The 12,547-nt window shown below is 36.1% G+C and overlaps 1 protein-coding gene across 1 annotated transcript; it reads left to right on the forward strand.

The window, feature by feature from the left end:
- LOC149831876 (organic solute transporter ostalpha protein (DUF300)) lies at positions 1-12,140 on the forward strand. Its single transcript, XM_090013095.1, has 8 exons — positions 1-171; positions 1,827-1,883; positions 7,420-7,528; positions 9,541-9,725; positions 10,070-10,158; positions 10,278-10,527; positions 11,058-11,294; positions 11,855-12,140. Exons 1-8 carry the CDS (start codon positions 1-3, stop codon positions 12,080-12,082), a joined length of 1,326 nt encoding a protein of 441 aa, XP_089869221.1. The 3' UTR covers positions 12,083-12,140.
- The last annotated feature ends 407 nt before the right edge of the window (positions 12,141-12,547 follow it).

The raw sequence follows: 12,547 nt of genomic DNA on the forward strand, positions 1-12,547 counted from the left end.
ATGGATGAATATGTTCTTCAAATGGAATTGTTCTACATTTTAAACTTCCAAGGATCATATACTAGCCTTCACAGAGCAGCTGTAATCATTGGTGGCATTTTTGCTTTTGCTGCATCAGCTCTTTCCCTCCTGCTGATTCTGCAACATCTTAGATCATATACCAAGCCTGAGGTTTGTTCTCTAACTTTTGTCTTTGTTGTAACTGTATTCTGCTTATGATATTTCTAGAAGTTTAAGGGGAAAGTCTAACCTTTTCTATAAAGCAGGATTCAGCAATTGCTATATTTGAAACCATGTCGATGAATGCAGTGGAACTTACATTGCTTGGAAAAAAATTCATCCAGATGATTCTGGATATGGATGCCTAATTCTTAATTGTAACTATGGGTTATGAATTATGATTGGTAGAACTGTATATGATTATTCTAGAGTTTGGGTGTACATTAAATAATTCATATGGTACACATTTACTGGACTTAAGGCATGATTTAAGCCACTGCACCAAAATATATACTTTGAGAGAAAATCAAATTCCAATCAATACAACCATATTACTGTACCACTTGGGTTGGTTAGTGGGTGAGAATGCATTGGCAATGAACAAAGTGAAGTCATGACATTGCTTATTTTGCCTTTATTTGTATTCCCTCATACCCTGAAGGTCCTTCTCGCAACAGGCTTCACAAGAGTTGTTTTTGAGCCAGCAAAAGTGATACTTGTGGTCCTCCTCTTAGTAGGTCATTTTCATTTAAAATTGTCCGGAACTATCCTTAGACTATGTAAATCTATACTTGTATGTTGGAAAATAAAATTCCTTTTTTTCCCCTCTATCTTTTATTTTTGGAGATTTTCAAGTACTTGTTCCTGTTTGGTAGCCAAAACTCTGGTGTGGGAGAGCTCTTTTGAGATTGCAAAGCAGACTCTCAAGAGGTCGCCATCAGTCAGAGAAGCCTTGTTCACAACTTCTGAAACCATGAAGTAGAATGATAAGTAATAAAGAAAGTGTTCTTAAGAATGTTTGTAGATGCTTAAACTTGCAAAATCCTCTTTTGGTCCACCTAACCCAACATAACCTTGCATGGTTTGAACATGTTAAAGATGAGGCAGCAATATCTTACATTGGGAAGCCCTTGAAGAAGCAGACAGTGGCACCATATACATTTGAAGCATCGTCCTTCTGGGGACATGCAAATTTTGCTTGGTCTGGCTCCTTGGCAAACTTATATCAGCTGTGAAAATATAAAGATAGAAAATCTTCTATCTAGGAAGAGTACCTAATCGCTTTCATTGCTGTAGAGGGTATAGAAGTAATCAGTACATAAAATGCAGGGGTCTTGATTTCAAGGAAAGCACCTGGATGGTTCTCTAATGACACAAATTCAACAAATTTCTGCTCAATCATTCTGTTATGTAGGATAAAGTTATTAATCAAACCATATGCAAATTTTGAATGCCAATAGTAACAAAAAGGTGCACGTTTAATTTCAAACTTGTACACTAGTGAACTAGGTAGATTTGATGTTGAGGCTTCATGAAAATATAAGCTGAGAAATATCATTTCAAAAACTCAATGTCTGATTAAGGTTGTAATCTCCTTTTTCTACCCAGGGTATCTGTTGTTTACATTAACACTACCACTGATATTGCTTCATTGTCGAGAAATATGATATTCAGATATGTTAGTGATAATACTTGCTGACAATAGAGAATTAGTTTTATTAATTGAAAGCATGAGTAGGATAAAGAATATAGTTTCATGATTGTTGTACATTGTTGAATATAACCATTTTTTATTTTATTGTATGTTTTTCATATTTGATTTCCAGGAACAGAAATGGATAATAGGTGTTCTCTTCATGGTCCCTGTCTATGCTACTGAGTCTGTAAGTATTATTAATTTCTTTATGTTATTACTGTTTTGAGGATGAGAAATTTGGGTTAAGCACCATTTGAAGAAATAGGAGCATCCAGTTGATTTGGTTTGTGAAATGAACTAACACAAAACTAGTTTTTATAAAAAGAGTAAGCAACTGTATTAATTTTATGTGAAAACATTTGTCTCAAAGTTGGCTAACCCTTTACTGATTTTCCTTGGACTAAAATTGGATGAAATGAATTTCTTTTCTTTTTTTAAAGAAACATGAAAGTATTGTTCAAAATAAATAAGGTTGCCAGGCAAAAAAAAAGGAACAAGACAGAGCTACCAAGGCATGTGGCCAGAAGCAAGCACCCAGCCAAAACCACTCATCTCCATGGTAAATATTCTACCATACCAAGAGTGACCCCAGGTCAATACTGCTGTTCCAGACCCAGTCTGAAACTTGTTGCCTCCACCTAGATTCCAAGCTTAGCCTGCTATCCATTTGAATCCTGGAGATAATTACCTAAAAACTATTTTTAGCTCCCTCAAAAATTCATCTATTTCGCTCCAAGCATACTTCTCCCTGTATGCATCATCCAGCTTCTCCATGCAAACCTTCATTTAGCCCATAAAACACTTGACTTCTCAGGTACTATTAGTTCTCCCAATGATGTGTCAGTCCCCCATTAAAAGAGTCACCCCATGCCTTTTGAACTAAGTTTTGGATTTCCAAAACAAATGATCTGCGTCCTCTTCATCTACCTTGCACATAATAGATTGGTTTGCCAAGAAAAAAACTTGTTGCCTCCACCTAGATTCCAATCTTAGCCTGAGATCCATTTGAATCCTGGAGAGAATTACCTAAAAACTATTTTTAGCTCCCTCAAAAATTCATCTATTTCGCTCCAAGCATACTTCTCCCTGTATGCATCATCCAGCTTCTCCATGCAAACCTTCATTTAGCCCATAAAACACTTGACTTCTCAGGTACTATTAGTTCTCCCAATGATGTGTCAGTCCCCCATTAAAGAGGAGTCACCCCATGCCTTTTAAACTAAGTTTTGGATTTCCAAAAGAAAATGATCTGCATCCTCTTCATCTACCTTGCACATAATAGATTGATTTGCCAAGAAAAGCGGTCGAGTGAGTAACTTGTCCTATAAGATTTTCCGAGCTATACTGGAAGCTCTAAGTATAATCTGTCTCCCCCAAAAAGCTCCTCTTAGGAAGTAATTGTGCCATATTTCTGCAAAATTCTATAACAAGATTTAGCCAAAAGATCACCATCTTTTGATTTTCACTGCCAAAGACGTTCTTTTGTTGAGGTGCAAACTAGAAAGTCTGCTTGTCAAGCATACTATTCAGCCAGCTCCTCATTAGGATTACCCCTCAAAATGGCATTCCAACAAGTCTTCTCTTCCCAACATTCATTAACCATAGCCTCCTTGTGTTTAGACACTCGATATAAGAGGGGAAAGCAATCTTTGTGTATGTGTTCTCTGTAATGAAACAAGAGTGCACTATTACAATGCCAATGAAGGGCTACACAAGTGCACAAATATAATATGGTCTCTAATGGACCAACGACAATCTCATAAAAGAGATACAAAAAATATGAAATCCACAATAGCACAAAGGCACAAAGCCCATAAGAGCATAAAAGAAAAAGAGAAATTGTATTAGCTTCACAAATGCTTTAGAAAAGCCTACATGTACAAGAGAGGTGAGGCTCTAAGGGAGGCAGTCCAACGACTAGTTAGACTGACACCCCAACAGTCATAATGGTATTACATTAAAAACAAAAAATAAATAAACAGAAAAAAGTATTTCAATCCCTAATGGACTGTACTAAAAATACATATAATGAAATGTAAAATACCCTTGTTATACATATATTTTAATATACGTATATCAGTCAGGTATATATACACAGTTTTTTAACACTCCCCCTCAAACTTACGGTAAAATCACCGAAAGTTTGCTAAGAAGATACAAAAATCTGGTTAGAGGAAGAGCTTTGGTGAATAAGTCCGCAATCTTAAACTCGAACTGAACATATGGTAGAGTAATCATCCCCTTCAAGTATTCTTCTCGAACATAGTGACAATCCATCTCAATATATTTTGTTCGCTCATGAAATGTGTGATTGTTGGCTATATATATGACACTTTTGTTATCGCAGCATAATTTTGAAGGTTTTGAAACATCAACACCCATATTGAAAAGTAATAATTTCATCCATACAACCTCGGTGGTTGTTGTAGCCATCACCCTATACTCAGCTTCTGTGAAAAATAAAAACACTTTCTGTTGTTTTTTGCATCGCCAATAAATGAGGGAATCACCTATAAACACAAAAAAATCTGTAGTTGAGTGACGGTTATTGGGATCTCCTCTCCAGTCAAAATCAGTATAAGCAATAAGATTTAAAGACGATGAAAATGATAAGAATAACCCTTTAGATATAGTTTTCTTGATGTATCAAACTATTCTTTATAAAGAGAAAATGACGGTGCTGGATGTAGAAGGAGTGGCTTTAAGAATTTGTGAGACGACCTTCGCTATTTGGGCAATTGTTAAATCATTAAAGTTGTCCCCTTTCTTTGATTCTTGAGGTTCTTCACTTATGTCGGCCACTTTCTTAAACCTGGGACAATCCGGTCTTATATGCTCCGGTTCCTTACAATGATGACAAATAATTTTACCTTTGTATCCTCCTCCATTATTTTCTTCTCCATTGAATTTTCTTTCAAAGTGAGGTGGTTTATAAGTTTTTACAAAATTGTCGGGTCTTGATACGGCAAAAACCTCATCATTAGACTTGTGCATTCCAAGTCTTGTTTCTTCTTGGCAAAATTTAAGCAAGAGCCTCACTTATAGATGGACTTGAAGTCCTATAAAGCAAGGAGGACCTAACTTGCTCAAATTCCGGTCGGAGACCATAAAGAAAGGAGAAAAGGTTGTCTCTTTCAACTTGCACTCTCCTCATTTCGATAGCCGAACCTTTCCATTTAGGTTTTAACATAGCTAATTCATCCCAAATAGGAGGTAAAATACCATAAAAGTCTCTTACGTTTTTATCTCCTTGTTTGGTATTGCGTACCTTGTCTTGAAGGTAATATAGCATAGCCATATCCTTTTGAATTAAGGTGCTTTTTAAAAAAATTAAAGCATCACTTGTTTGTTTAAATTTAATGATGTTAGTGGTGATTTTGAACTTCATGGTATTCATGAACCATGAGAGAATTTGAGCATTGCTAGCTTCCCAATCCTCCAACTTGTTTTGATATTCTTGCAAGGCTTTCTCTTTTTCTTCTTTGGATAGAACTTTAACTTGATCTCCTTCTCTCGTTGTCAAATTGAGTTGGGGTTCATTAGTGGTTCCACTAACAAAACCCCAAAGCTTTTTACCTTTGATGTGATTCTCTATAGCGGTCACCCACATCAAATACTTATTTTCGTTGAGCTTTGTAGGAGATGACGGAGGCAAAATCTCTTTATCCCATAATGAAGAATTCTTGTGTAGAAGGAATTGATGAAAACTAACGATTGAAGAGCACCACCACAAGAAAAGTATATCTAAGATAGCTTTCACAACTCAAGAGCCAAGCTCTCATACCATGTACTGAAACAAGAGTGCACTATTACAATGCCAACGAAAGGCTACACAAGTGCACAAATATAATATGGTCTCTAATGGACCGACGACAATCTCATAAAAGAGATACAAAAAAATTGAAATCCACAATAGCATAAAGGCACAAAGCCTATAAGAGCATAAAAGAAAAAGATAAATTGTATTAGCTTCACAAATGCTTTAGAAAAGCGTACATGTACAAGAGAAGTGAGGCTCTATTTATCAAGGTTTTAAAACCTAGTGACTCGGGACTCGACTCGTTCTTTATTGACTCGTGACTCGGCAGGTCAACTCGGTGACTCGGACCGGGTTTTGTTAACTTTTGATTTTAAAAGAAAAACAATATATAATTTGTCTCAAACCATGTTTTTCAGTAAACAAAAGATGTTTTTTGGCTCCATGCAGAATCTTGGGTTGAACTGAAATAAGGAGATCGTAGCATGTGGATAAATTGCTCACGAATGAGCAATAAGTTGGAAATGTGGAATGAAAGAGCACAATTTATTCCAGTTACATAGATGCCTTTATGCATTAAAAATTCACATGCCTATAAAGAAAAGAGAAATTTTTGTTGGATGTGATAAGGCAAGGTGAGGACAGTTGGTTCTGATTAAAGGGGTATAGCCGATATGAGATACAAAGAAAATATGAAGCCTGAAAGGACAAGAAAGAAGCACCAAGTAGATGTTGGAAGTCTATGGATGTTAAGGCCAAAGTTATGTATGACTTTGTTCCAGTTTCTTGTCTATTATGCCTTCATAAAGATGGGGCAAGGATGTGAAAGGTGTGGGGAGAAAACCGAATTCTTCCTTGTTATATAGTTATGTTAGTATAGTTTAAAGCAAAATATTAAATGCATTTATGCAAAGAAACTGCAAAAAATATAATTGTGTAGAACAGAATAAAAGCAGCAATCTACTTGATCATAAAATATTAATTAGCTGCTGTTGAATCTGAAGATTGTCCTGCCTGATGCTTCTAGAAATAGATTCATATCCAATAACATTTACCTTAGATCATAGTCATAGATTGTCTTCTTTGCATATTGAAGACATTAAGTAAGAAAGTAACAACAATATTCTCAATAATATTACAAATTTTTTATTATTCTGAAATACCCAAAAAATCAAATATTTAACATCCCAGAACTCGCCCGAGTCAGGCCGAGTTACAGCCTAGTCTTCGCAGACTGAGTTTAGCTTGTCGGGTTGACTCTCTGGAGGGCCGAGCCAAGCCGAGTCACCGAGTTGACTAGGCGAATTTTAAAACCTTGCTATTTATAGAGCCTCACAAGTCATTAAGGGAGGCAGTCCAACTAGTCGTTGGACTGACACCCCAACAGTCATAATGGTATTACATTAAAAACATAAAATAAATAAACAGGAAAAAAGTATTTCAGTCCTTAATGGACTGTACTAAAAATACATACAATGAAATGTCCAAAATACCCCTAATATACGTATATTGTATAAATATACGTATATCAGTCAGGTAGATATACACAGTTTTTAACATTCTCTTACCCAAGGATCCTTCCAAAAGTTCATGGTGTTTCCTCTCCCAATCTCCACTTTAGTCCGTTCACTGAATTCTAGAAATGTAGTGGTCACATAATGAATAGAGCGCCAAGAAATTTGGAATTCCTTGGGAGCATCTAGGAAAGATGTATTTAAATATATGCATCCATGTGTTTGTGGATGTGCATATGCATCTTTGATGAATTTCAACTAGTTTACTTATGCTTTATGATGATATTCATTCTTAAGCAACAACTTTTGCATTCTTGTTGCATTATGAATAATAAGATTAATGTCTGCCAGATTTGGCAATCTGAACTTTCTTGATTGAGTTCTATATCTTTTTTTGTTTAACTAGTTTATGATGATCCTTTTGAATCATCTTTTATGATGATCCTTTTCAGATATTGTCATTGTGGAGTCCAAGATTTTCCATTGCCTGTGACATAATGAGGAACTGTTATGAAGCATTTGCATTGTATTCTTTTGGAAGATACTTGGTTGCCTGCCTTGGTGAGCCTTACATTTTAAGATGAAAATTCAAAGATTGTTCTAGCAGAATAAAATCATCCCCGACCTTCTATGAGCTATGATATGTTTGCCAGGAAATGTGTATTCTTTATCTCATCTTGTGAAATTGAAGATGGTTGCATTAACTTTTACACGTCCAGCTGATTAGATATTGTTCATTTCAATATGAATCACAAGGGTACTCCATCCTCAGTACACAATTGCACTACATTTTTATGGAGGCACAAAACATAAAATTGGGACCCCTGTATCCAACATCAATATCCTGGTAACATAGGTTTCACTTTTGTATAATGTTGGTCTACATTTCCAACTTAAAACCTCTAAAATGATTTCGATATTGGACCTTGAACATATTAATATAATAGTTCCAAATCTATTTAGAAAGAAGATTTTGTTTCATGGTAGCTTGCTCTAATCCCCTTACGAAACTTTGTTATTGGGTTAGCCATATACTTCACATGTTTCTAGTGATTCACATGGCATTATCATCAAATGATACAAGTCTTGGATAAGAATCTACAACGCACTATAATGCTCTTGTTTATGATCCTTTACTCTAACAACATCTAGGGTTCCTCGAATAATGTGATATCTCACACTGGGTAAATCCTTAACCATTTATCTTCTTACTAATACTACACAATGTTCTTGTAAATTATGGCCAATACCAGGTATATAAGCAGTGATTTCAAATTTAGAGGAAATTAGTTTTCTCATCGAATGAGGGGTACAAAATCGATTGTATTGATTTTTCGATCAAAAGTACTATGTGAAATATTTAGTTTCTTTGCTCTCCCTTTATTTCTGTCCCATAGGTACATTGATTGAATCAATGTTCTTTTGTATGAACCAATATTATTACATTATAATTCTTTCTCAATACCTCCCAAGGAAAATCACAAATTGGATCCCAAATTGACGGGTTGGCATGAGCTTATCCATGTGGTTATGCACTCTTCGAATAAATTTTTTTTTTCTAAAAGATACTGATTTTCATGCTTTGGTGAGTGGTCCGAGATCCTTTCGATGGCCTATGTTAAAGGGATATCTATTTGATTTGATCGATTGCATAAGGCCCATAGTAGCAACAAAACCAGGAAAGTATACAGAAAAGACAATTACTTTATATTTTCTTAGTATTAATTAGTGATCTCAACTTAGTGAGTCCTTTCTTCCATGATGAACTGTTGGCACCAGTTTACATTTTGTCTCTGTGAACTGAAGAGAAAGAGGGGCTCAACGGAAAGAAGATTGTAACATGAAAGAGCAAGGAGATCAACCTCTTTCAAATATACAATATGGATTCTTGCAATGCAATATAGTTAGACTCTCATGTTGATCTGAATGAATCAATCTTTCCACATAGGGTGAGTCAGGGCCTGCTAGTCAAGAAGATAGCAAGTTACAAATTTTGTCTCGGTAGGACATGTATTTCTATTACTATAGGTTGGGTGGGGTTACCGTTATCCTTTTTGTAGTGACGAATCTTGTATGTGTTCCAAATAAAAGGAATTTGTCCATTTTTTGAGGTCTCAAAATCAAAAGTATATGGAAATACATAAGAACTCTTGAATGAAAATTGAAAAGAGATGTAGCTCCTATTATTTCGAGGACGTGTACATTCTATTATGGTTGTATAGGTCCCAAGATATCCATAGATAATTAGATTCTTCATCAATCATCATTTATAAGTCTTAAAAATGAAAACAGAGGAAGCACCATTATTGATTATGGGGATGCTGGCCTGTGTTTTCATACAGCTCAGAAAACAATTTGGGGTTGTGTAACTGCCGTTATGAATCTGTAGGTTCGACGAAACTCCATAGTTTATCAGATTCTTCATTATTTATAGTTCTTATGATACTGAAAAGAGAATAAGCACCATAAATGCTTTTGGTTCTAAACAGATTAAACTGTGTGCATTCCTATTTACTATAAATGGTTCTATGTTCTCATCAGGTCCACTAGTTGTGGGATTTTTCTTTGATCAGGTGGGGAAGGAGGAGTCATTGAATATCTCGAACATGAATCAAGCAGGCAATTCACAGAGCCACTTCTTGATGGTCAGGATAGTAATAGAGCAGTTCAGGAGTCAACATGGTATAACTTCTTCTGCAAACCAATCGTGCTCGGGCAAGAACTTTACACAATTGTGAAGTTTGGTTTTGTACAGTATGTAAGTTCTGTTAGCATCCACATTCCATAATTGTTGTCATGATTGCAGTTTGAGCTCTTGTTTGTCGTTACCTTCAAATAAGTAACTCTTAGCGCTTTTAATGTCTTGGACCAAAAAAAGTCTTTCTTGTGAATCACGTCATGAGCTAACAGTATCATGGCCTTGTTAAACTCTGTAGAAGTACTACATTCTGTAGAGCTACTATACATTGTCTCTGTAACTTTTGGTCAAATGATATTGTTCTGTAGATAGTGCTAGTCTGAAGTTCTCGTTTGTATATTGTTTCCTGAAATTCCTTTTCTTATTTATTTCTGAGGGTGATCTCTTCTTCTTTGATTGCTCAGATGATCCTTAAAATGGTGTGTTCCTTCTTGGCATTGATTTTAGAGCTTTTTGGTGTTTATGGTGATGGTGAATTTAAGTGGTACTATGGGTAAGTAAACAATTTACATATGGAGAAACAGGGGTGATTTTAACCGTCATCTTGATGGAAGTTTGTTTTATTAGTACTCTTGCAAGCAGGAAGTAATCAGCAAATATTATTTCCTGCAGTTACCCATATATTGCAGCAGTTTTGAACTTCAGTCAGATGTGGGCTCTTTACTGCCTTGTACGGTTCTACAATGTAACTCATAAAAAATTACAAGACATTAGGCCTCTTGCAAAATTCATTAGCTTTAAGGCGATTGTATTCGCAACTTGGTGGCAAGGTGTGGGTATTGCACTCCTTTGTTATCTTGGTGTTTTACCTAAAGAAGGGAAGTTCCAAAATGGGCTGCAAGATTTTCTCATCTGCATTGAAGTAAGCCCTTTCACGTTATCCTGTTTATTATGCTTATTCCAATAGCTTAACTTCTTCACATAGACAAGGGTATGAAACACTACCAGGACGTGTTTGGTAGGACATGCAAGTTTTGTAAAATTAGGACACAAAAATAAAATTAGGACAAAAAATTAGGACATACTAGTGTGTCTATAAATTTTTTTTTGAAAGATAGTGTGTCTATATAATTACGTGAATTAAAAAATCTTAATCTAAAACAATAAAGCATGAATATAGTGCAAATTCTTGAATAACAATTTTAAATCATTATTGATTAGAGGTATTAAAGAATAATGTCTAAGTTGGAAGTGAAATTCAGTGTAATCAATAACAAACTTGAAAGAAAATATATATGTAGATACAAAATGAAAAATCAAGATCATGAAAACAAATAGATAAAGCTAAGGCATGGGGTAGACTGTGTCCAACACAAGTTTAACCGTGTCCATTTCAAACATATCTTGATAAATGCAGCATGAAGTTTAACAGTCGAATTGGCTTTTTCACAGATGGCTATAGCTGCTGTTGCACATATTTTTGTTTTCTCTGCCGAACAGTATCGGTTCTTGCCAGTTCCTGAGCATGGGAAGTTTACTTCTTCACAAGAGACCGAGGCTTTGCTTGTGATGGATGAAGATGGCACAAAAGAACCAGTAGTTATTGAGCAAACAGAGACTCGGGTTGAGGCTCCTGGAACAAGCGTCACTGAGAGTGTTCAAGATGTTGTTATTGTGGGTGGTGAGCATGTGAGCTCTCTCTCTCTCTCTCTCTCTCTCTCTCTCTGTCTCTGTATACACACGGAAAATAATGAGCAGCTCCTGAACAGTTTGTCCTAAACTGTCCTAAACACTTCTAAAAAAACATAGTTTCATGTGTTGACTTTTGTCTAATCCTAACCTGTAGATGTGTTCATCATTGCTTATTCACTAAAAACTATGATTTGGATCGAATCCATTTACCGAGTTTATTCATCAAGTTTTGATGCAATATGAGAAAACAAATCTAAACATGAAAAATGCCTATTCTAATGCATATTTTCTAATAAGCTAACTAGAGAGCTAGAATACATCGATAAGTTGAATTAAGCAAAAACTTGAAACTTTGTCTTTGAAGCCATTTAGAACAGTATATGGCAGATAAAAACTGTTTAGGAACTATTCATGTCTCTCTCTATGTGTGTGTGTGTTCGCCATGAAGAACTGGTTGATGCAACGTAATTATAATGCATAACTTCGATGCATATTAACCCATCGTCATGGTTGCCATGCGTAGGAATTTGTCTGTGATGATATGTCGTTAATTATAGGTTGTGAAGGATGTGGTGCTGACCATCAGTCAAGCAATGGAGCCTGTGGAGAAGGGTGTTACCAAGATACAGGAAACCTTCCGGCACATCTCTTTAGGTTCCGACAAAGATGAGGAGGAACCGAAGCTGGAGGTTGATGAACATGTGGCCGAAGACATCACAGAAGATGGGAACTACATTGTGAGATCTGAAGAACTAAAATTGCTGATGATGACCAGGAGGCTTTGAAAAAGTTCTGGAAGAACACACAAAAATCTGCTGATGATGAAGAGGTATTCATGGTTAAGAGTTGATTATACGACTAACTTCATGCTGATTATGCATTATTGATGTAGAAATGCTTCAGAGGTATGGTCTACGGTTATATCCTTTATTTGGTTCTCTGAAATTAGCGAAGGCATCCTAGTTGAAGATGTTATTGTGTGCTTCTGCATCTCAACTCTGTGGCCTTCCTAGATGATGAAGCACGTCAACAGAAATTCCATGCTTGGTCCCGTAGTCCCCATATAGTGGCCAGCGTAAACCTTCGTACTGTCCGAAATGTGGATGCCCAGCGGTGCAGTTTGATAAGTTTTGTAGAGCTGCCTTAATTAGGGATGGCAGTGGGGCGGGTGCCGGGGACAATATCTCCATCTCCGCCCCGTCTAAAAATCTTGCCCTCCAGGGGCGGGTGCGGGGGACAATATCTCCATC

Source organism: Nuphar pumila, chromosome 7 (assembly GCF_984573655.1).
Source record: "Nuphar pumila chromosome 7, dmNupPumi1.hap1.1, whole genome shotgun sequence".
Classification (NCBI taxonomy): domain Eukaryota; kingdom Viridiplantae; phylum Streptophyta; class Magnoliopsida; order Nymphaeales; family Nymphaeaceae; genus Nuphar; species Nuphar pumila.